Genomic DNA, 25,101 nt, shown 5'->3' on the forward strand with positions numbered 1-25,101 from the left:
TATTGTCACAGTTAGTGGCTTAACTGTCTCAAAGCTTTTAGACCACATCCTAGACCAAGTTACAGATGTGTCCTCGTACACTATTGCTGCAGTCACGCGCCAGGTCCCGTGCAACTCTGCGTCTTTTTTGCTCGAAAATGCATCTTAGTCTCAATGCAATGCGATTAAGATGCACCAGGAGATTACACTAATTCATTTGATACATGACATTTGTAAATCTGTGTGTGACTGAGTCTGAATTTGTATACGAAATGCTACAATACAGTGTCTGCTGCTGTTTTTTCCATACCAAGTTCGATTGTGCTTCATTAACAGACTCATACATATAGTGTTACATCGCATTGTGACTAAGAGACCTTTTCGGACCAAAAAGACGCTCGCCGCAAACAACCTTACACGGGACCTGGCGGCTCACTCACGCCACATGGAGTATTGAGGCTAAGTGTATGAGGACACCTCTGTATGTAGCATTTGAAATACTTTGTCATTATTACTCTGCAGGATCTACATTCTGGCTCTTGCTCAATACTGATTTTGGTCCAGAAAATCTTTACAATTTTCGTTACAGTTGTGCCGCAATGGGCACTGTTATATAAACATGCTAATGACTGACACGCTGTCCAATGCTCAGAGACTCCCACTGAAAGCATCTCTCACAGCCTTCTGAGCAAGTCTAAGCTGCTGCAGACGCAGCGGATCTCCATACACGCAGAGGGCTCTCCTGCTGCGAGCAAGAATGTAGTGGCTTATATATGCACCCCCAGAAAACGGTATTTAACCGGTCTGACATGCATGCATTTTTCTAACCCCACGTTACCACCCCAAAATGCTGACTACCTGTCACTCACACTGCGAGTGAATCCTCTGTGTGAGCGTAATCACAAATCAATCACTGCGCGGCTTACACGCATGCACGATGGCAAACAATCGCACAGTCTGTGTAAATATAGGCATTGCGTCCATATCTGAAGCAGACCCTATATTTGTTAGGACCACCCTTATAGTAGTGTCATCCCTGGCTGAGATGACTGACATGAAAGCAGAGGAAAGAAGTGAGAGTGAGAAGTATTGTGTATTGTTAATGCAGTATACAAACAAGTATAAAACAAGGTTGTGTTTGTCACACTGCTGAATGAAATATGTTCTAAAATGGACACATTAGTGAATTAGATTTGCCATATTAAGGCTCACTAAAGTACAAAAAGTGTCAATTTTCCATTCTTTGAAAAGGAATTATTAAATTGAGTGTGTATTATTAAAATAAAAAATATAGGTTGCCGATTTTCATCAGCATGATAAATTGTTTCAAATACATAACCAACATATAATATAATTTTGTGTTACAGATTTTGATATGAACTTCTTCTGGCACTGGAGCAGGTTCCTAGACTACGTGCAGTGTGTGCTGGCGTTCACGGGTGTGATTGGTTACATCACGTATCTGTCCCTGGATTCTGTGCTCTATGTAGAGACATTGGGCTTTCTGGCAGTATTCACAGAGGCTATGCTCGGTGTTCCCCAGCTTTACAGAAATCATCAGAACAACTCAACAGAGGGAATGAGGTGAGCATTTTATATTAAAGTATACATTTCACTGTTGCTTTTTATATATTAACCGCTCAGTGCAACCTTATATTATACGGTCTCCTTCTGTGAAGCTTAGATTACTATAGGTAGAAATTGACAGTTTTACTACTTCACATCCCCCATCTTAGCAACCGTAGCCTCCAGGAATCCTGAGCCTTGCATTTCATTTTTACACTGCATCTGGATCATATACTTTTTATTACTAGGTACAGGACGTCTGCTGTAAGTCTTTTTTGCAATGATGTATGAGAGCCAACACATAGGTAGAAATGACAGCTGGCTCCTGTTGAGCCTAGTGTCATGTAATTAAATCAGAAGTTGGCTGGCATTTCTACTTGTACGTTGTATGATTTGGCACGCATATATTTTCACTGAATCCTTCCAGCAGAGATCCAGGCTGATAGTCTAGAATCTGGGAAAACAGCAGGGTTGATAATGTACTGGTTCGGAGGAATGGGGTTGTGTACCCCCCACACTGGAAAGACAGAAGACCCTATTGAATATGCACTTTTTTTATTTTAAATAAAGGTTTTACTTTTTTTTTTTTTTAATAGACCAAACATGAGATAAATGCAGCATTAGTTACAGATTTAGTGGAAAAGATCCCAAATATACACAAAAAATTTGCTGCACAAATATATACTGTGTGTATATGTATATATATATATGTGTGTGTGTGTGTGTATGTATGTATGTATGTATATATATATACACACACACACACACACACACACACACACACACACACACACACACACACACACACACACACACACACACACACACACACACACACGCATAAATATTGGGACATTGACAGAATTTTCATATTTTGGCCTCTATTTACCACCACAATGGCTTTGAAATGAAACAAACAAGATGTGCTTTAACTGCAGACTTTCAAATTTAATTTGAGGGTAATTACATCCAAATCAGGTGAACAGTGTAGGAATTGCAACGGTTTCTATATGTGCCTCCCACTTTTTAAGGGGCCAAAAGTAATGGGACAAACTAAACAATCCTAAATCTAACTTTCACTTTTTAATAATTTGTTGCAAATCCTTTGCAGGCAATTACAGCCTGAAGTCTGGAACGCATAGACATCACCAGACGCTGGGTTTCATCCCTGGTGATGCTCTGCCAGGCCTCTATTGCAAATGTCTTCAGTTCCTGCTTGTTCTTGGGGCATTTTCCCTTCAGTTTTATCTTCATCAAGTGAAATACATGCTCAATCGGATTTAGGTCAGGGGATTGACTTGGCCATTGCATAACATTCCACTTTTTAACCTTAAAAAACTCTTTGGTTGCTTTTGCAGTATGCTTCGGGTCATTGTCCATCTGCACTGTGAAGCGCCGTCCAATGAGTTCTGAAGCATTTGACTGAATATGAGCATATAATATTGCCCGAAACACTTCAGAATTCATTCTGCTGTTTTGTCAGCAGTCACATCATCAATAAATACAAGGGAACCAGTTCCATTGGCAGCCATACATGCCCACGCCATGACACTACCACCACCATGCTTCACTGATGAGGTGGTATGTTTTGGATCATGAGCAGTTCCTTTCCTTCTCTTCTCTTCCCATCACTCTGGTACAAGTTGATCTTTGTCTCATCTGTCCATAGGATGTTGTTCCAGAACTGTAATGGCTTTTTTAGATGTTGTTTGGCAAACTCTAATCTGGTCTTCCTGTTTTTGTGGCTCACCAATGGTTTACATCTTGTGGTGAACCCTCTATATTCACTCTTGTGAAGTCTTCTCTTCCCTGGGCTATCGCTAATATTATGGGACTCAATATGATCAATAAGATCCTGCTTGGGTCCCAAGCAGAATAACAACAAGTCGTCAATGTAGCGTACATAAAATGCAATCCTATTCGCAATGATTGGCTGCTTAAAAAATAATTCATCCTCTACAGTGTACATATACAAATTTGCATACGATGGGGCCACACTGGACCCCATCGCACACCCAATCCATTGCAAATAATACATGTTATCATAGAAGAAAAAATAGTGTGTCAGGATCAAATTCAACAATTCAATAACCACATCTAATTGTGGTCCTTGGTATAATGGGTGGTTCATCAGGTACTGTCTACTGGCTGCAAGCCCTTCCCCATGAGGGATGATGGTGTACAGGCCCCCCACGTCCAGACTACATAGCCAAATCTCTTCATTATATACAGGGAGTTCAACCAATTTCTTAAGTAGAGTTGACGTATCCAAGAGATATAGTGGATGACTCCGTATGCATGGTTGCATCAGTGAATCAAGATATACAGCTGTAGGCTGCAACAAAGATCCCCTTGCTGTAATTATGGGGCGCCCTGGTGGGTCTACCAAACTTTTATGGATCTTCGGTGTACAGTACACTAATGGTACCAATGGATATGTTGAGATTAAAGAATCATGTATATGTTGGGGTCCAGTGTGGCCGCATCGTATGTGAATTTGTATATGTTTGCTGTAGAGGATGAATTATTTTTTAAGCAGCCAATCATTGCGAATAGGATTGCGTTTTATGCACGCTACATTGACGACTTGTTGTTATTCTGATTGGGACCCAAGCAGGATCTTATTGATCATATTGAGTCTCATAATATTTGTGATAGCCCAGTGAAGTTTACATCACTAACGAATATGTCAATTTCCTAGATGTAAATATCTCAATTAAACAAGGCAGAATATCAACTCTGTTTTTGTCAGTTGTCTTTTGATACAACTATCTACGTAGATACGATAGTTGCCACCCATGGCTGCTAGTGAAGGGGCTACCGTATTTCCAACTGATGATAATAAAACGTATTACATCTGACCCCCAATTGGTGGAAGTAGGCATGGATGATATGATACGAAAATTCATTGCCAGGGGTTATGACCCCATAGAGTTGGAAGAAACCAAACAAAGGGTACTTAACCTTGATAGAACAACGATCTTGGCACAAGGTCAGCCTGCACATAAGTCTGAATGTGTACCATGGGTCAATCAATTTAATTGTAATAGTCGTTATGTCAACAAAGCGTCTAAAAAGCTATGGCCTATAATACAAACTGACTCTGATTTGAAATTACAAGGCACGCATATCATGTCGTGCTATAGACGTGGACGTAGTCTTAGGGACATCCTTGTTAAAACAGATATATCGAGAGCTGTTCCCATGGCAGATAATAGGTCTGGAGTTAAACTAGGATGTGTTAGATGTACGTGTACTACCTGCAGATACATGATTCCCGGCGATAGCTTCTATCACCCTCATTCGGGTTATAGGTACACTATCAGACATAGACTAACATGCAGTTCGCAATACTTTGTATGTCAAATTATATGTCCTTGCGGTCTTTCCTATATTGGAAAGACCGAGAGAGCATTTAAAGAACGCATGGCTGCGCATAGAAGTGCCATTAGAACGGCAATTAATGGTGGTAGAAGTGATCAGCCAGTGCTAGGCACTCGTTGTCAGTACTAAAATATTGCATGATTGACCATTCAGGGGAGGGAATAGAAGTAAATTGTTAATGCAGTGCGAGACAAGGTGGATACACCGCCTGGGAACTATGGCACCCAAAGGGCTTAATGAGCAACTTGGCTTGGGCTCATTTTTGTAGACTTGGTGCAGTAGATATGTCAGAGTATATTATTGATGTCATTTGTCCATACCTCTACCCATATATGTAGCGCTTCACATGTTAAGTAGGTTAAACTGGGATTGCGTGTGCCAATATGGCTGTGACTTTGTATCTATGCAGTGTCATATTACCTGGCATGATGGTTGCTGAGCGCAGCAAACTATAGATTGGGAACAGTATTTCATTATGTGTTTTGTAGTTACTTATGTCCATGTCTGTCAGTTTGTTTATATTGTTGTTATTGTTACTATGGGTATGGTGTTGTGTCACATATGTAGCGACGTGATGACGTCACTAGGGAGGCGCCGGAGTTCGGGCGTGTAGTCGCGCCTGAGCGAGCATGCTGAACATCACTGGGTGATTATGCTTGTGTATATAAGGTATGTCTTTTGCATTGTCACTTTGTTCTGACGAAAATGCTGATGCATTGAAAAGTTAATCAGTTTCTACAAGCCGTTTCATGTATTTTCATTGCGTGGAGTGCCACACTTACGAGCTGTGTGTGTATGTATGTATATATATATATTTTAATTATTTACACCAACCATACCTTCGGAGTCCTGAACATATTATTAAAATATCAAATGTAACTGAATACACCCAAATTATTATTTGAATGAATTGTTTTTTATATGCTTTCAGTGACTGCGTGTATACAATTTAAAGCTCTTTATTTTGTTCATGGCTGCTACATTGTCCTCCTATTTAGCCTGTGGCTTTTGTTTCCCTCTTCTCTATAGAACAAAAGCTGCAATAAGCATAATAAGAAAACTGACTATTGCTGTACTTTAGACAAATTGGAGAAAATAAGCGTTTAACTGCTACAGCAACCCTAAATAATGTATAAAATTGTCAGTGGTGGAAGCCGTTTATGAGCCTGGGGAATATTACACTTTCTTGTATAGAAAAGTTTAGTTAGAAATATGCAATCCTAAGTTTTCTTCCTTTCTTTGTAATTGGGAGGAAAAGAACAATACTGGTCTTTGACAATGAACCGATTTAGCTAAAAATTAAAGAGACAAAGAACCTAGAAGGCAAAACACAATATTTATGTTCACTCCTTAAAATGTGTTCTTTTGATCATCTATTCTACAGCCTTAAGTATGCACAATCATACAGTGCAGAACGGAGATATTTCAGACAAAGCATGATAGTGATTCGGGATCCAAACTGACATTTATATACAAAAATGTCCAATTCTTGCCTTCGAAGCCTGGGGACATGTCATGGGTTCTAGGCATGTTAAAGCTGATTGCGAAGTGATCTGTTGGGTAGCTAATGGATTGCCTTTCTAGGAGCTCCTGGGCATAGCATAAATTGTCATTCAGTGATATACTCCCTGTGACTCTTATTGCTCTGTTATGCAGTCCTCAAAAGCCTGCCCCAATTGTCATTCTGAACATGTTTGTAGGCAAAGTTATTGAGTTTTGTGAAAGAACCTTGGGCCTGATTCTCAGTCTGATGCGTCATATGAAGTAATCGGCAACTATGCATGTGCTACATCATGCATACGCACACCGGACGGAAATTGCAAGTGTGGACATATCAATCTTTCAGTGAAATGTTCTTCTCTGGGCGGCGACAATGCAATTGGCACAGATCTGATCCGTGTTGTGAGAATGTTATGTGAGTGTAAGTTAACTTTGTGCCCATTCGTAGTGTGGGGACTTAGATGGGAGGCCTGTTTCAGATTGATGTTTTGCACCCAGCATGGAGTGGGTTCAGGTATCGATACTAATGATAATGCCTGTTGACAAAAAACCAGTGGGCGAGCCGCCCTTCTGCATACAGATGAACAGATAGACTTGTGCATACTTGCAGGTAGCTACAGTAGCTGGCAGATAGACTTGGGCATACTTGCAGGTAGCTACAGTAGCTGGCAGATAGACTTGTGCATACTTGCAGGTAGCTACAGTAGCTGGCGGCCATGGCCATACGGAAAAGCGATCACAGATAAATCTTGCTTTATGGTCCGTTTCTCATTCATTAAGTGACATTACAGGAGGTCAGATCTGCTGATTCGTGTAAAAAATAAGAATATTATGTAATGGAGCCCATAGATCTTGGTAGTGAAAGTGGCCAACAGAAATCAGCGAGTGTTCTGATTCCACGCCAGTATATCATCCAGAGGAGGAAAAAACATTTGGATTCATTGTAATTGATGAATGGTGAATGCTTGGCATGTTCTGGTTTATGTTTTGAAATGAAACTATTTGTCAATTAAAGACTGTAATCTGAGTATTAATTGGGATAGCAAACAAGCTACCCAATGATAAAATCGTTATTGGATTGTCTACAAATGTCCCCCTAGTTATGTCTGCGATAGGACTTTGGAGCTGCATTCAAAGGGAATTAAAGTTTTTCTGCATAGTTGGAAATTCCACATAAATTTGTAATCTTTTAATTACAGCACAGATTTCAGCAATATGAAATAGGGCACACTAGGAACAAACACTGCAACATCTAGGGGGAGCATTAATCCTTAATGTCACCTTCCTTCTTTTAAATCACCTGTGCTTTGTCTGAAAACATTAATTCGCCACTGTCCATAAAACAAAGAGATTGTGATTAATGGAGATTAGTTTTCCTTTATTCAAATATATAGTAGCTCTTACTTTTCACCTTGAACAAGTTTGTCACAGTCACTGACCTCCTAGATAAAAAGAACTCTCTTCAATGCATTTTTGTCTGGATAATGCTTGTTAACCCTACACCGATACTGATAAAATATATCAATCTGTCTTTCTACCACTGTGGTGTATAATTGAGTAAATCGGACAATGTAATTTAAAGTCTTATGGAGCATACACACGGTCAGATTTGTCAGATCTGTCAGATGAACGATTGAACGATTTTATCAAAGGATTGAACGATTTTTGACTGCATTAAAATGAATGGAATCGTCCAAGTCTGACTGCAAACACATCAGATGTCAGATATCGTTATCTGACCATCGGGAACGGTCATCGTTCAGGCATGTCAGATATGTCAGATTTTCCTTCAGATATGAACGATTTGAACGATTTTTTAAATAGTTATCGTTCAGATCTGAAGAAAAATCTGACCGTGTGTGCACCATTACCCTTACTTACACAATAGAGACAAACCTTTTGTTTTCTGAATGGACAACTCATTGGGAACTAATGCCAATTAGATTACTAAAGTTATACATTACGTTTCTAGTGTGCTCCACAAATAGTATTTAATAATAATAATAATAATAATAATAATAAAAATCTTGTAAACAAATCTTGGCATCATTCTGACATACTGTATCTAATATAGAAACATACAAACTGGACAGGATACCAAAGGATAGGGAGGGCCCTGCTCTTCAGCGAGCTAAAATTCATATTGGACGGAGCTCAGCTGAAAGAAGTGGAACAAATGTTGCTCGGAGTGGAGATTGGGGCAGTTGTGAGGGTAAATTATGATGGGTAGATTGGATACAATAAAAAGATGTGTTTTTCAGAATATATTTGACAAGAATTAGCCATATGGAAGAAGTCTTGTAGACAGGAGAAGTGGTCATCAGATATTAGGTGGGAAGCAGGTCAGAGGTAGAGCTAAGATGGGCAGATTATTGTGAAATGTAGGGGTGGTTTTTGTTGAGGGCTTTATAGATAATGGGGAGTAATAGGCATTATGTTCAGGAGCAGTGATCGCGGTGAGCGGAAAAAATTGTGGGTCCCAGGGACCCCTCACTTTTAAAATTTGGGGTCCTACACCACTTTTTCTGAGTCCCGTTACATTTTATGGTAGTTGAGGGCAGGCACCAGTTGGGACTGTGCTGGGGGGTATATAGCAGTTGGGGTAGAGCTGAGGGTAAAGGCAGGGAGATATTGGTGTAGAGCTGCAGCTATAGGGGAGTAAGGCCAAGCACGGCTGGGGGTAGGGAGGGGTAAGTGCAGACAGTTGATGTGACAGTGCTGGGGGGCATAGAGTGTACTAGGGGCAGGTTGTGTGAGGGGCAATGGTAGATAGCAGCTGGCGCAGTACTTGGGGGGAGTACGGTGGGGGTTAGCAGTAAGCAGTACTTGGGGTAAGGAGGGGGTGAGGGTAGATAGCAGCTGGGGCAGTACTGCGGGCAAGGAGGAGGTTAGGGACAGGCAGTGCTGGGTGAAGGGAGGGGCCCAGGGTAGATAACAGCTAAGGCAGTACTGGGGGGGCAAGGAGGGGGTTAGGGGCAGAGCTGGGTCAGGATAGCAGCTGGGGCAGCACTGGGGGTAGAGAGGGGGCAAGTGTAGATAGCAGTAGGGGCAGTATGGGAGGCATATAGGGGAAAAGGAGTTGTTAGCAGCTAGGGCAATACTGGGGGCAAGGTAGAGGTTAGGGGTAAGCAATACTGCATGTAGGGAGTGGTAAGGGTAGATAACTGGGGCAGTACTGGGGGGCATGGAGGGTGTTAGGGGCAGTGCTGGGGGTAGGAGGGGGTCAGTGTAGGTTCAGGGGTAGCACTGGTAAGTAGGGAGGGGGCAAGTGTAGATGGCAGCGGGGGCAGCACGGGGGCCAAGAAAGAGGTTAGGGGCAGGCAGTACTTGGGGTGGGGAAGGGGTAGGGTAGATAGCAGCTAGGGCAGTACTGAGGGGGTTAGGGGCAGTCAATACTTGGGGCAGTGCTGGGGATAGAGAGAGGGTTAGGGTAGCTAAAACTTGGGGCAGTGGTTACCTCTTTTGCTTCTGTGGAAACCCTTGGCCAGGTTACTGTTGTCCGCCTGAAGGTCCCTTCTGCTCCAAGCATTGTCCACCTCCTGCGTACAGAGACCGCAGCTGGCTGAAGGAGTGCCGGCTGCTAGAGTGTTCCGGCACCGATGACATCGCTGCTGCAGCCAAATCGCCCACGGACTTCTGGCGGGGGACCCACTGCACAGTGATTGGCTGGGGGCGACAGCGCCGCGTGGTGAATGGTTGGGGGACGCTGCTGCACCGCGATTGGCTGGGGAGACAGTGCCGCGTAGTGATTGCCTGGGAGGAGCAGCTGCACAGCGATTGGCTGGGAGGGCGGCGCCTCGTGATTGGCTGGGGGATGCCGCTGAATGGTGATTGACTGGGGGGACAGTGCCGCATGATGATTGGCTGGTGGGAGCCCCTGCACAGCGATTGGCTGGGGTGGTGGTGCCTCGTGAATGGTTGGGGGGACGCCAATGCATGGCGATTTGCTGGGGGGAAGGCGCCGCTTGGTGATTGGCTGGGGGGAGCTGCTGCACTGTAATTGGCTCTGAGGATGGCGCCGTGTGGTGAATGGCTGAGAGGACGCTGCTGCACACTCATTGGCTATTGAGGTACACACAGCGCCAGCGCGTCCTCCGGGACCCGATCAGTTTTAAAAACTGGGTCCCAAGTTTCCTCTATAGCGTAAAAACGCGCTATAGTGCGTATTTTGCGAACCCTGAGGAGTACACAGAGATTGGTATAGCAGATGTGGAGTGGTGAGAGAGAGTGGAAGATATATCTTCCCGTAGTATTTAAAATCAATTCAAGCACAGAGTAGTGGGGGAATGCCGGATATGAAGAGGTTGCAGTAGTCAAGGTGGGAAATAATGAGTTATGGTAGCATCTTGGGTAAGAAAAGGACATATTCTGGCGTTTCTCTGGGGGTGGAGGTGACTGAGCTGGAAGGAAGAGAGACTGTGGGGGAGATTTATCAAACTTTCGAGAGAAATAAAGTGGAGAAGTTGCTAATAGCAACCCATCAGCGTCTGTCATTTTTTAGACTGTGCTAGATAAATTATAGCTATAAGCTGATAGGGTGATATGGGCATTTTCTCCACTTTTTCTCTCAAAGGTTTGATACCTCTCCCCCTGTATGTGAGCTATAAGCAAAGGACAGAGTCAAGTGTGACAGCAAGGCAACCGGTTTGGAAGACAAATAGTAAAAGGAAAGGATGCGCTGTCTCAGATTAGTAAACAAGTCTCTTGGTTTAGAAAATCATAATTTTAATGAAAAAAATAAATATATTCACAAAATATTAACAGATACAAGTACACAATCCAGCATTCAGTATCTCTTAATATGCACATATAATAAAGCGCTGTGGCATCTATATGTATTTGGATACCTGACATGTATGTATATGTAACAAAACAGTTGCAATGTTCCCACAATGTCTAAATAATTCCTCTAAAGAAGGCAAATTGCGGAGTGTCCACAGGGATAATAAACTGGTGTTATACATTGTTGGTGTAAAGGTGGTACTGAAGGGTGAATGTGTCAAAAGCAGCAGATAAGTCCAGGAGTAGGAGTATGGAGAAGTGACCCTTAGATGGCTGTGAGTAATGGTGGATAATTCCGAGGTGAGGTTTGGTAGTGTTTATAAAATGAAAGGATTCATTTAGATGGGAGGTAGTTGGCAAATAAGCCACTTTTCTTCCAGTACCAGGCAGCAGTGTGGGAGAAGTTTGAAGGTGACAGTTCTATATGTAGTGCCATGATTCAGGTTTTGATTGTCTATATGTGGTGGCTGGAATTGCATTGCCTATGGCTGAAGTGAGTTTTTATTATATAAAGAGACACCCCGATCAGGGCAGGAGAGGGTAGTTGTTGTATAGAGTAGTTGTTTTAGTGAAAAGTCAAAGTGGATCAGGTCAAGAGTATTTAGGTGCGATATGGATTTGGGAGCACAAGGTAAGGTGAGGTTCTTGTCGGAGTGGGAAGGCCAAGTTTGACAAACCATTAATGGAGCAGTGAGAGAAGAGATGGTAAAAGTGTTAATCACAGTGGGAGAGACCAAAAGTGGAAATGAAATAGGTTTAGTGGCAGCAGAGATGAGATGTCAGTGGTAGTGTTATAATCCCCTAGTACAGTATGCAAGTAGGCAGACCAAAGAAAATAAGTGAGCCAGGCATGGAAGTACTGGCGCTGGGGACTGTTAAGTGACCGCAACACAAACGTGGCAGAGAGAGGTAGACTGATAGTGTTGACTTCAAAGAAAGCGATGGTCCGGGGGGTTGACTTGGAAGGTATAGTATAAGGCACCTTGCTTGTTTTCGAGTCTGGGAGTGTATCAGAGGGAGAGTCCTGTGTAAGAGAATGCTGCGGAGGAGATCAGACAGATATCTGTTAGGGCAAGGAGACTGTTACAAGAGATCTCGTTTCACAGTGTGCAGGAATGAAGAAAGAAGGTTATTTGGAGATATGTACATAAAGATTGAACGAGGAGCTTTAGCAGATGGTGGGGATTGAATGGGGCCCAGGTTTGTGTTAGATTATGCCAGAAAGAGAATATGTAGGAATGATTTATTATTGTGAGGTTTGTTTATGTTGGCCAGTGAGTGTGGTGGGTGCTGGAAACAATATAGTTCATGGGCGCACACTAGTAAGGAGGGAAGCGATTTAAGAAATAATAACATGGGAGCAAGAAATAGGATGCAGGAGAATAGGAGTTGAGTATGGATTAGGTGTTATGGAAGATGTGGAGTAGCTAGGGTAGTGGAAGAACTGTTCCAAGTTGAGCAGGGCAATGGAGGTAGTGCAGGCTACGTTAACGCCCCCAGGCAGGGGTTAACAGTGTTGGCAGTCTGTCTTTCTACTGTTAGTTCTCTTACATGTGGCACACAGGCTTAATCCCTTTGAACCTTGACTACTGCTGCGTCAGTGTTAATATATCTCAGAGTTCTGATGTCATAGAGATGACTTAGAAACTTTTTATTTATACAGATATTATTTACAGGAGGTTAAGCCTATATTCACGTAATTTGAGTAGAAAGCGTAACTATTAAATAGTGTTAATTAAAAGGAACACTGAATTTATTTTCAGTCTCTGAATTATTGCGCTTTATAATCCTACAATGGCTTTTTATTCTGAACCTCTGCCCTGTAATTGCAGTAAGTTTTATTCGGCACTCCCTGCTTTTCAGTTACCCAGAGATTTATTGTCTGGATCATAACAATTTTCTGGCAGTGCTATTTCTAACGTCCTGCATGGAAAGTGGAAATTAGGAGCTGACTCTGCTAGGGACACGTGTCCATCTCCATCACTTCACCAGTTGTAGCTACTTTTAAATTCGATTTGGGAATTAGTGTATCATAAACAGTTTGCCCTGTCAAATATTATAAATGGTAAGGGCAGATTTTACAATCTTTATTTTTTTTTTTTAGCATCATTCAGCTTCTTTCAGTGTCCTATATAATTACATAGACATGTAAAAGACTTGTTAAATATGGTTATTATACATTATTAAATTGTGAATGCATAAATAATTTATCCTGTCTCAGTATATTATCTTGGGTTTTAGAGTTGGAAATTTGGCTTAGACCCGAAAGAAATTCACAGTACCCTCTTAGTAATCATTTAATTGGCTTTCTGGAGCACTGCATGCTGCTTGGTTGTGGAGTATTTAAAAAAAAAAAAAAAAAAAATAGCCTGTCTTTTCAAAGGTATGCTTACAGAAATGTGAGTGAGGTGCTTCTCTCTCTCTTTATTCATTTAATACATCTGAGACTTTCTGCGTTTTGCTCAAACTCTTCGCAAATGGATTTCGATGACCGTTTACAAAAATCTGCAGCACGCAATATCATGAAGTGATTAGGACTGGTTACCCGCAGGCATTAAGAAAATTCATTGCATTTCACACGTGGTGGTAATCCGTATTTGTAGTTGCTGATTGGGGTGTCGGTGGATCAATAGAGTACAAAAAAAAATAGAGCAGAGAAGATAAAAGATGCTGCATACACTTCTGACCACCATAACAAGTTGCCCCCGCCCCCTCCGCCAATCTTATTACATGCTAGCTTTGTTGTTAAAGATCACTACAAAAAGCTTCATGTTTGACTCCAGTGAATAAAGCCATAAGGTGTTTAATATATGTACAGTATGCTGTTTTATTTATGTATAAATTAGTGTTCACTTTAGTATTTTTTTTTTTAGGCAGGGTGCTGATCACTGAGATGGGCACATTTTTATTTTTCAGAGCAAAATTTTGTACGCGGCTCTAAAGGTGTGTTGCATATTGTGAATTGTGGGGACTAATACATGGTATTATATATTAATATTTTAACTGTTCCCATTCACCCCCCCATAAGCCCTTTCTGTGCTCATAAGCCTTAAGGCCCCCATAGATCAGCAATTGATTGCAGCAATCGTGCAATTTGCAATCGATTGTGTATAAAAATCTTTCCCTTTTTCAATCGATTGTGGCAATTCTGCAATCGATTGAAAAAGGGAAAGATTTTGATACACAATCGATTGCAAATTGCACGATTGCTGCAATCAATTGCTAATGTATGGGGGCCTTTAACCACATGCCTCTGCAATGTCCCTCAGCCCTTCCCAATTGATTGGCCAATATATCTGCCAGTGTGTACTCAGCATAACAGATATGTTATGTTATGAGTGAGCTTGAAAAAAAGTCACACTGATTCGAAAACATTGCTGTTTGCACAATAAACACATTGGTTTATTGCATCCAGTCCTGAGTGCCGTATTTTCATTCCTTACTTACTATACTGGACTCTGGCTCCTGGACTCATTAGTGTTTAAAAAAGAGCAGTCCGACGTTTCGGTTCCATTACGGACCTAGCCTCTTTGCTAATTAAACAGCCCTTCTAGTCGTGCTATGCCGCGGTGTGACTCGGTATGGCCGAGTGTCTTTTGGTGCAACTTTATCCCTACAAATGTGTCTTAATCGCACAGTGATGCACATAGGATTATTAAAGTGATGTGCGGCATACCTATATTCTGTGTGCTACGAGTGTATCTGCAATCAAAATGCTACATTAGTGTCACAGCTGCCGACACTGTAGCATTGCAGATATAACCACAGTCACACACAGAATATAGGCATGCCACATATTATAATAATCATCAGAAGCTGCTTGTGCGTCCTATACACACCGCTGTGCGATTAAGACGCATTTTAAGGAAAAACATTGCAGGAAATGTTGATCAGTTCTACAGAGTCACACTGAACTCACGCGTTATGTGTAATGCGACTGACCACAGATTCTCAATTGGATTGAGATCTGGGCTTTGACTAGGCCATTCCAACACATTTAAATGTTTCCCCTTAAACCACTCGAGTGTTGCTTTAGCAGTATGCTTCGGGTCATTGTCCTGCTGGAAGGTGAACCTCCGTCCCAGTCTCAAATCACAGGCAGACTGAAACAGGTTTTGCTCAAGAATATCCCAGTATTTAGCACCGTCCATCTTTCCCTCGACTCAAATCAGTTTCCCAGTCCCTGCTGCTGAAAAACATCCCCACAGCATGATGCTGCCACCACCATGTTTCACTGTGGGGATGGTGTTCTTAGGGTGATGGGATATGTTGGGTTTGACATAGCGTTTTCCTTGGTGGCCGAAAAGTAATATTTTAGTCTCATCTGACTAGAGCACCTTCCTCCATACATTTGGGGAGTCGCCAACATGCCTTTTGGCAAACTCAAATCGTGTCTTCTTATTTTTATCACTAAGTAATGGCTTTTTTCTGGCCACTCTTCCATAAAACCCAGCTCTATGGAGTGTACGGCTTATTGTGATCACATGCACAGATACACCCATCTCTGCTGTGGAACGCTGCAGCTCCTTCAGGGTTACCTTTGGTCTCTGTGCTGCCTTTGATTATTGCCCTCCTTGCCTGGTCTGTGAGTTTTGGTGGGCGGCCCTCTCTTGGCAGGTTTGTTGTGGCAACATGTTCTTTCCATTTGATGATGATGGATTTGATGGTGCTCCGGGGGATCATCAAAGATTTGGATATTTTTTTTTATAACCCAACCCAGAATTGCACTTCTCAACAATGTTGTCCATGACTTGTTTGGAGAGCTCCTTGGTCTTTATGGTGTGATGCCTCTTGCTTAGTGGTGTTGCAGCCTCTGGAGCCTTTCACAAAAGGTGTGTTTATACTGACAGATCATGTGACACTTAGATTTCACACAGGTGGACTTCATTTCACTAATTATGTGACTTCTGAAGATAATTGGTTGCACCAGAACTTTTCAGGGGCTTCATAGCAAAGGGGGTGATTACATATGCACATGCCAATTTTCTGAATTTTTTTTATATATATATATATATATATATTTATTTTTTCTCATTTCACTTCACCAAATTAGACTATTTTGTGCCGATCCATCACATAAGATTCAGATAAAAAAAAATAATTTAAAAATTACCGGTTGTAATGTAACAAAAAAGGTAAAAAGCCAAAGGGGGTGAATACTTTCGCAAGGCACTGTATTCATCGGTTGGGCATGCCGTATCGTCCTGCATGCCCGTTCAATCCGATATTTTCAAAGTGAGTGTCAGCTGCATTGGCAGTGTATGCCCATCTACGGCCAACCGACTTACATTTCCTTTGTTCATTCACAATGAAGGAACGGGGAAATGCTGCCTTCCCTGGGGAGGAGCATAGATATTGGGACCAATACACTGTGAGATATCTCAGTGTATGCCTGTGATATCTGCTGGGTGTCAGGCATTTATCAGGCAGCCTGTCTTGCAGTGTATGCCCAGCATTAGCCAGCACATCCTGACGCCTATACTAATTAGACTGTTAACAACTGCCACACTTGGACAGAGAAGCCCAGGTCAATAACATCAAGTAAAGCTAATAAATGCTATAATCTCTATCATCTGTCTATACACACATATATGTACATAAATATATACAGTGCATCTGGAAAATATTCACAACGCTTCACTTTTTCCATATTTTGTTATGTTACAGCCTTATTCCAAAATGGAATAAATTCATTTTTGTCCTCAAAATTCTACACACAATACCCCATAATGACAACTTGTAAAAAGTGTTTGAGTTGTTCCTACAGCTTAATTGGAGTCCACCTGTGGTAAATTCAGTTGATTGGACATGATTGTGAAAGGCATACATCTGTCTATATAAGGTCCCACACTGGACAGTGCATGTCAGAGCACAAACCAAGCATGAAGTCCAAGGAATTGTCTGTAGATCTCCGAGACAAGATTGTCTTGAGGCACAAATCTGGGGAAGGGTACAGAAAAATATCTGCTGCTTTGAAGGTCCTAATGAGCACAATGGCCTCCGTCATCCGTAAATGGAAGAAGTTCGGAACCACCAGGACTCTTCATAGAGTTGGCCGGCCATCTAAACTGAGCGATCGGGGGAGAAGGGCACTAGTCAAGGAGGTGACCAAGGACCTGATGGTCACTCTGTCAGAGCTACAGCATTCCTCTGTGGAGAGAGGAGAACCTTCCAGAAGGACACCCATCTCTGCAGCAATCCACCAATCAGGCCTGTATGGTAGAGTGGCCAGACGGAAGCCACATGGCAGCCCGCCTGGAGTTTGCCAAAATGCACCTGAAGGACTTTCAGACCATGAGAGACAAAGATTGAACTCTTTGGCGTGAATACCAGGCGTTATGTTTTGAGGAAACCAGGCACCACTCCTCACCAGGCCAATACCATCCCTACAGTGAAGCATGGTGGTGGCAGCACCATGCTGTGGGGATGTTTTTCAGCGGCAGGAACTGGGAGACTAGTCAGGATAGAGGGAAAGATGAATGCAGCAATGTACAGAGACATCCTGGATGAAAACCTGCTCCAGAGCGCCCTTGACCTCGGACTGGGGCGACTGTTCATCTTTCTGCAGGACAACGACCCTAAGCACACAGCCAAGATATCAAAGGAGTGGCTTCAGGACAACTCTGTGAATGTCCTCGAGTGGCCCAGCCAGAGCCCAGACTTGAATCCAATTGAACATCTCTGGAGAGATCTGAAAATGGCTGTGCAACAACGCTTCCCATCCAACCTGATGGAGCTTGAGAAGTGCTGCAAAGAGGAATGGGCAAAACTGCCCAAAGATAGGTGTGCCAAGCTTGTGGCATCATATTCAAAAAGACTTGAGGCTGTAATTGCTACCAAAGGTGCATCAACAAAGTATTGAGCAAAGGTTGTCAATTCTTATGTACATGTGATTTCTTAGGTTTTTTTTTTTTATTATAAAATTTACAAAAATCTCAAAACTTTTTACGTGTTGTCATTATGAGGTATTGTGTGTAGAAGTTTGAGGACAAAAATGAATTTTATTCCATTTTGGAATAAGGCTGTAACATAACAAAATGTGGAAAAAGTGAAGCGTTGTGAATACTTTCCGAATGCACTGTCCAGTCCAGTAAGCTGGCACTCTTCACAATTGTAGAAACACCGTGGTGCATGCTGTAGAGAATCAATATTAACCCAGGTAGCTGCACTCGCCAGTTTATGCAGAATAGCAATAAAGCACAATCATGCCATACTTTTAGGTTGTTCCAAACATATTAGAGAAGTAACCACAGATCTTCTGTGGATGTAGCCTTGCTCAAATCCTTTTGTCTCTTCATGTAATCCCAGACAGACTCTATGTTGAGATTAGGGCATGACATTGGCTGCATGTTTGGGGTCGTTGTCACACCAATGTTGTTTCATGTATGGCTGGTATTTTGACATTGTCAATAATATATTTGAACATTGTAATGTTGGTTGAATTTTAAAACCAAAAGGCTGATAGCTTTTTATCGTGTGAATTCTTTGTGCAAGGGTTTCTTTTCAGAAGAAGATCTTTTAGCAACATTTACCTTGAACCATCACCAAAAAGGAAAAATGTTCAAATTGTTATTAGGCTGGACACACTATAGGTGGTGTGCACCATTGGACAATTTATAAAAATTAAGCACTCCCTGTGAACAGCGCAAATGTAGGTTTTCTCCCTGTGCTGCCAAAACAGCTCTGACCCATCAAGGCATGGACTCCACAAGACCTTGTGAAGGGTCTTATGGTATCTGGCACCAAGACATTAGCAGAAGATCTTTTCTCCAGCAAATTCCACAGATGTTTGAATTGGACTGAGATCTGGGGAATTAGGAGGCCATGTCAACACCATGAACTCTGTTTCTCAAACTGTTCCTGAACAATTTTTGCAGTGTGGCAGGATACATTAGCCTGCTGAAAGAGCCACTGCTGTCAGGAAATACCATTGCCGTAAATGGGTCTATTTGGTCTGCAACAATGTTTAGGTAGGTGGTAAGTGTCAGAGTAACATCTACATGAATGCCAGGACCCAATGTTTTCCAGCAGGACCTTGGCCAGAGCATCACACTGCCTCCACTGACTTGCATTCTTCCCATAGTGCATCCTGGTGCTATCTCTTCCCCAGGTAAAAAAAAAGCCAACACACCCAACTTTCCACATGATTTAAAACAAAATGTGATTTATCAGATCAGGCCACCTTCCATTGCTCTGTGGTCCAGCTCTGAAGCTCATATGCCCATTATGGGCACTTTCGGCAGTCAAGGGTCATCATGGGCACGCTGATCGGTCTGTAGTTGCGCAACCCATATACAGCAAGCTGCGATGCACTGTGTGTTCTGACAGCTTTCTGTCATAGGCACCATTAACTGTTTGAGCAAGTTGTGCTACAGTAGCTCCTTTGTTGCATTAGACCAGACGGGCTAGGCCTTGTTTCCCATGCACATCCAATGAGCCCTGGGGGCCCATGACCTTGTCACTGGTTCACCGATTGTCCACTTTTGGTAGGTACAGTACAAACCACTGCCCACTCAGATCAATCCACAGGACCTGCCGTTTTGGAGATGCTCTGACCCAGTCATCTAGTTATCACAATTTGGTCCTTGTCAAAGTTGATTAGATCCTTATGCTTGACCATTTTTACTGTTTTCTACATATCAACTTCAAGAACTGACTGTTCACTTGCTGCTTAATATACCCCAGCCTTGACAGGTGCCATTGTAACAAGAGAACCAATGTTTTTCACTTCACCTGTCAGTGGTTTTAATGTTATGGCTGATCAGTGTATGGTATGTATGTGTGTGTATAGGACAGACCATAGATATCTGCTAAGGTCTGTCCTGTCTTCAACATGCATGCACAGTGGGAGCCGGTGCTCCTCCAACTGTTCCCAGTTCAGCAAGCTGCTAGATAGAACTGGACAGAGGGCCACTCTGGGCTGAGATGGGGTAAGTATATGCAGCGGGGACAGTAATTGGCTAAGCAGTCATGTATCTGGTATTCTCAGTCACTAGGAGTCAGAACTCTCAGGTAATGACATCACTGACACTGGTTGGAGGAGAGGTCAGAGTTCAGGCCAACTGTCAACTGCAATGTAGCGCGGTTACTAATGCTGGACATATAGGGCCGTATTCAATTAGCGGCAAAACTGCAGTTTTTTCACCAATGGCGAAAATGGCAAACAGGCGAAAATGGAGAAAAAAAACTGGAGAAAAGTTTTCTCCATCCCAATCCAGGTGGAAAAAAAAGCAAAATCCCTATTTTCGGCTAAAAATTAGAGGATTTCTTTCAGAACCCTTTGGACACCCCCCCTATTGATTACATTTCCCCCAAAAAATCAGTAAGTTGCATACTTTGGCGAAAAACGACAGCACAAATCGTGGGCGAAAAAAAAAATAAATTGCTGAAAATGATAGAAAGCTATTTTTTTCCCCAGGAAATTACTGTTCCTCGTAAATTGCGGGTACGTTAAAATGGGTATATTTTCGTGTCATAAAAATGTAATTTTAAAAACCGTTAAATCACCTGCTGTGACCGCGAGGGTGATGTTTAAAACACTTGACGTATCCATACCGCCCCCCGGAAAATCAGACCCAGTATGTTAAACCCATTTTCAACGATTTTTTTTATTTTTTATGCCCATAATTTGTTCTGCTGTATTTTGCCAAACTACACAACTTATGATTTTTTTTTCCCCGGTAATCTATCATTAGGGGGTGTTCAAAGAGTTCTGAAAGAAATCCCCACATATTTAGCCAAAAATAGAGATTTTGAACTTCTCCCGGTCTGGGATGAAGAAAACTTTTCTCCAGTGTTTTTTTTCTCTATTTTTACCTGTTTGCCGTTTTCTCTGGGTTTTTTTGGTGAAAAATGCCCATTTCGACGCTAATTGAATATGACCCTTACTGCCATATAAAATTTCTGACAGACCAACAGACTTTTTATTTCACAAGCTGAAACCATCAGATATCGTGGGCATACACTGTGAGATATTTCACAGTGTATGGCCACAATATCTGAGATCCTCCCCTGCGAAGGAATAGAGGAAATGTTTTTGTGGTCGGCCAAAGCAATACATACAGCCATGGGCAAAAGTTTTGAGAATGACACAAGTATTGGTTTTCACAAAGTTTGCTGCTTCAGTGTTTTTAGACCTTTTTGTCAGATGTTACTATGGTATACTGAAGTAAAATTACAAGCATTTCATAAGTGTCAAAGGCTTTTTTTTGACAATTACATTAAGTTTATGCAAAGAGTCAATAATTGCAGTGTTGATCCTTCTTTTTCAAGACCTTTGCAATTCGCCCTGGCATGCTGTCAATCAACTTCTGGGCCACATACTGACTGAAGGCATTCTTGCCTAATCAATGCTTGGAGTTTGTCAGAATTTGTGGGTTTTTGTTTGTCCACCCGTCTCTTGAGGATTGGCAACAAATTCTCGATGGGATTAAGGTCAGGGGAGTATCCTGGCCATGGACCCAAAATTTCAATGTTTTGTTCTCCGAGCCACTTTGAGCGCCTTGCCATAAGGCAAAAGGGATAACTATCATGCTGGAAAAGGCGTTGTTTGTCACCACTGTTCTTGGATGGTTGGGAGAAGTTGCTCTTGGAGGATGTTTTGGTATCATGGCTGTGTTCTTAGGCAAAATTGTGAGTGAGCCCACTCCCTTGGCTGAGAAGCAACCCCCACACATGAATGGGTTCAGGATGCTTTACTGTTGGCATGACACAGAACTGATGGTAGCGCTCACCTTTCCTTCTCTGGACAAGTGTTTTTCCAGATGCCCCAAACAAACTGAAAAGGGATTAATCAGAGAAAATAACTTTACCCCAGTCCTCAGCAGTCCAATCCATGTACCTTTTGCAGAATATCAGTCTGTCCCTGATGTTTTTCCTGGAAAGAAGTGGTTTCTTTGCTGCCCTTCTTGACACCACGCCATCCTCCAAAAGTCTTCGTCCTGTGTCATGCCAACAGTAAAGCATCTTGAGACCATTCATGTGTGGGGTTGCTTCTCAGCCAAGGGAGTGGGAGCACTCACAATTTTGCCTAAGAATAGAGTCATGAATAAAGAATGGTACCAAAACATCCTCCAAGAGGAACTTCTCCCAACCATCCAAGAACAGTTTGGTGACGAACAATGCCTTTTCCAGCATGATGGAGCACATTGCCATAAGGAAAAAGTGATGGCTAAGTGGCTCGGGGAACAAAACATAGACATTTTTGAGTCCATGGCCAGGAAACTCCCCAGACCTTAATCCCATTGAGAACTTGTGGTCAATCCTCAGGAGGTGGGTGGACAAACAAAAACCCACATATTCTGACAAACTCAAAGCATTGATTAGGCAAGAATGGGCAGCCATCAGTCAGTATGTGGCCCAGAATTTGATTGATAGCATGCCAGGGTGAATTGCAGAGGTCTTGAAAAAGAAAGATCAACACTGCAAATATTGTCTCTTTGCATAAACTTAATGTAGTTGTCAATAAAAGCCTTTGACACTTATGAAATGCTTGTAAGTTTACTTCAGTATATCATAGTAACAGCTGAAAAAAGGTCTACAAACACTGAAGCAGCAAACTTTGTGAAAACCAATGTCATTCTCAAAACTTTTGGCCATGACTGTACGCTGCCAGATGCGGCGACTACTTATCGAATATTTCAGACATGTTGGGCAATTTCAGCTTTCCCGACAGACTGATAATTAGTGGTCGGTCGCTGCAGTATACACATTATCAAGAGCCTAATAGTAGGACAGCACTGTGCTTTGCTTATATTACTGTACATATTTATCTACTATACTACGGTGCCTGATTGGACTGTACTTGTAGAGTTTCTGCCCCAAAAGCGGAATCAGCAATATCGTAGCGTTATCTCTTAGGGGCACTCCACAGTAAGCCAGGGTTATTTAGCAGACAAACCAGGGGTTCGGAGCATAAACAAGACTTTGCTTTCCTTCTCCTAACAGCAGCAGGCCATAAGGTTGTCCTCCAAAAGTGGATGTTCCCCAATCCCCCAACACTACATTAGATATGGCTAACTTCAGATTCCTCTTCATATTTAGAATGGGGTGGTTGGAGACTAACTTTAACAAGAACTATACCTATTACACTTGCATGACGTGCATACAGGTTTGCTGTTTGTTTTACTCTAGTCTTCATTTGTTCTAAATATAAGATTGCCTATGCTTATTGGTCAGATGGTAGACCCGAGTGAGTTTACAACTTGTCCCTATTTTAATGCTTCTACTGGTTCTTGTCTTATTGTATCCTTCATGTGTGGTCAATGTTTCATTCTACTCTGATGATCTGCTTAATTCCAACTCTTGTTTGTTGTTTTTAATTGTACTCAGTCGTACAAGTGAGGAAAAATTATCATTGTACATGAGTTGCAGAAAGCAAGCCTGGACTGAGTGTGCATATATTTAAATCATGGCTAAATTGATTACAAGCCTTGGAATATGAGGACCTTTAAGTGTGGTTATTTCTTTCTGATGAATTCTTTTTCAAACACCGGCACTGTAATAAGAAACCTAAATCAAAAGTATGACATCTAATTGAGGTTTAAAATCACGTTATCTCCTTTGTGGGATTTTTGCAGTGAAGTAAACACACAGTTTACATAGTTTGTTGAACCCTTGTGTTTTTAAATGTGAACCTCAATGAGAACATCATTTTTATTTTATTTCTTGTTACTCCGTGTGAATTTTCCTTTTGGGGAAATGGGAATGTATCCTGTGAGGCAGGTAGCCGGTTGTTGTATCTGTTGATGGAGGCACCAAACAAAGAAAAACCTTCCTGGCTACATGTTTTTAAATTGATGTAGAAAATGCTGCTCTGTGGGAGCACCTGAACTGAAAATAAACCCGAGGCTTAATAGAATTGTCAGCTCAAAGAAAATAAAAATGAAATTTTTACGAATCAGTACTGTGAATAAGAAAACTCGGAATGTAGAATGTGCTGACACAAAGTTTGGGAAGTAGAGCTAAATGAGTTCAAGAAGACAATTCACATTTCTTCCACTGTTGTCCCATCTGAGTAACAATGTCTGCCGAACATCAAAATGTTCTTTTTAAATAGTAACTGTATTTAATCTAAACAGGTTTTAGCATAAAATTTACTTAAAATGTTTTGAATTCATACTTGACTTGTTACTGACCAAAGGTGTAGGGGGACATTTTTTGGGCTGAAGCAATATTTGAGAATGCAACCTGTTAACCTCTCATTAAGGAATGAGGCAGTTTTGGGGCAGTTCAATTCAGCGCTCTGTTAATAGCGCTGGGAAGGAGTTCCCGGAGCTATTCAATTCAGCGAATTGTGAAGTCCGACTCAAACCACTTAAGTCAGAGAATGCCGGTTGGCAGGATTAACAGCGGGTGTTTAGATGCGCTCACCGGCATAAGTGCCGGCCACGAGGCTGATAGCGCCACGCTAAGCTGGAAAACCGCCTCACGACCGGCACTTTAGTCGGATTTCTGCTCACTCTCAGGAAGGTGCGAGAAGAAGAAATCCTTGAGTCTGGCTTACAGCGAGCTGCATCGAATAGCTCCGGGAACTCCTTCCCGGTGCTTTTAACAGTGCACTGAATTGTATTGCCCCTTCTGTGCCCCAATTATGTCACATCCCAATGGCATCATGAGTTCTTAGTAAATTGATAGGCGACTGTTTCATAAATGTATTTTCAGATTACAAAATGATTGTCCGAAGAAAGAAGCAGCTGATAGTCCTGGGTAGATGTCTAGGCTGCTTTGTTTGCTATTGGATAACACCAAAATGATCAAAAGTGTAAGCAAGTTTAAAGGAATCTGGGGCAGCACAAAAGAATTGTATAACGACAATACTGATCCAAAATCATGGTGTGAGTAATGGAGAAAATGTGTTAATGATATAACATTCCCATCTCCACCATTCTA

At 42.0% G+C, this 25,101-nt stretch overlaps 1 protein-coding gene across 2 annotated transcripts in view; it reads left to right on the forward strand.

Annotated features, from left to right (window-relative positions):
* The window catches only part of SLC66A2 (solute carrier family 66 member 2), a 112,128-nt gene that overhangs the window by 60,552 nt on the left and 26,475 nt on the right, over positions 1-25,101 (forward strand). For both annotated transcript variants that reach the window (XM_088475895.1, XM_088475896.1), the window contains one exon: positions 1,347-1,563. In XM_088475895.1, the coding sequence (XP_088332021.1) occupies positions 1,347-1,563 (217 nt within the window). The remainder of the gene's footprint in view (positions 1-1,346; positions 1,564-25,101) is intronic.

This window comes from Taudactylus pleione, unplaced genomic scaffold, assembly GCF_031769625.1.
Source record: "Taudactylus pleione unplaced genomic scaffold, aTauple2 ptg000179l, whole genome shotgun sequence".
NCBI classification, from domain to species: domain Eukaryota; kingdom Metazoa; phylum Chordata; class Amphibia; order Anura; family Myobatrachidae; genus Taudactylus; species Taudactylus pleione.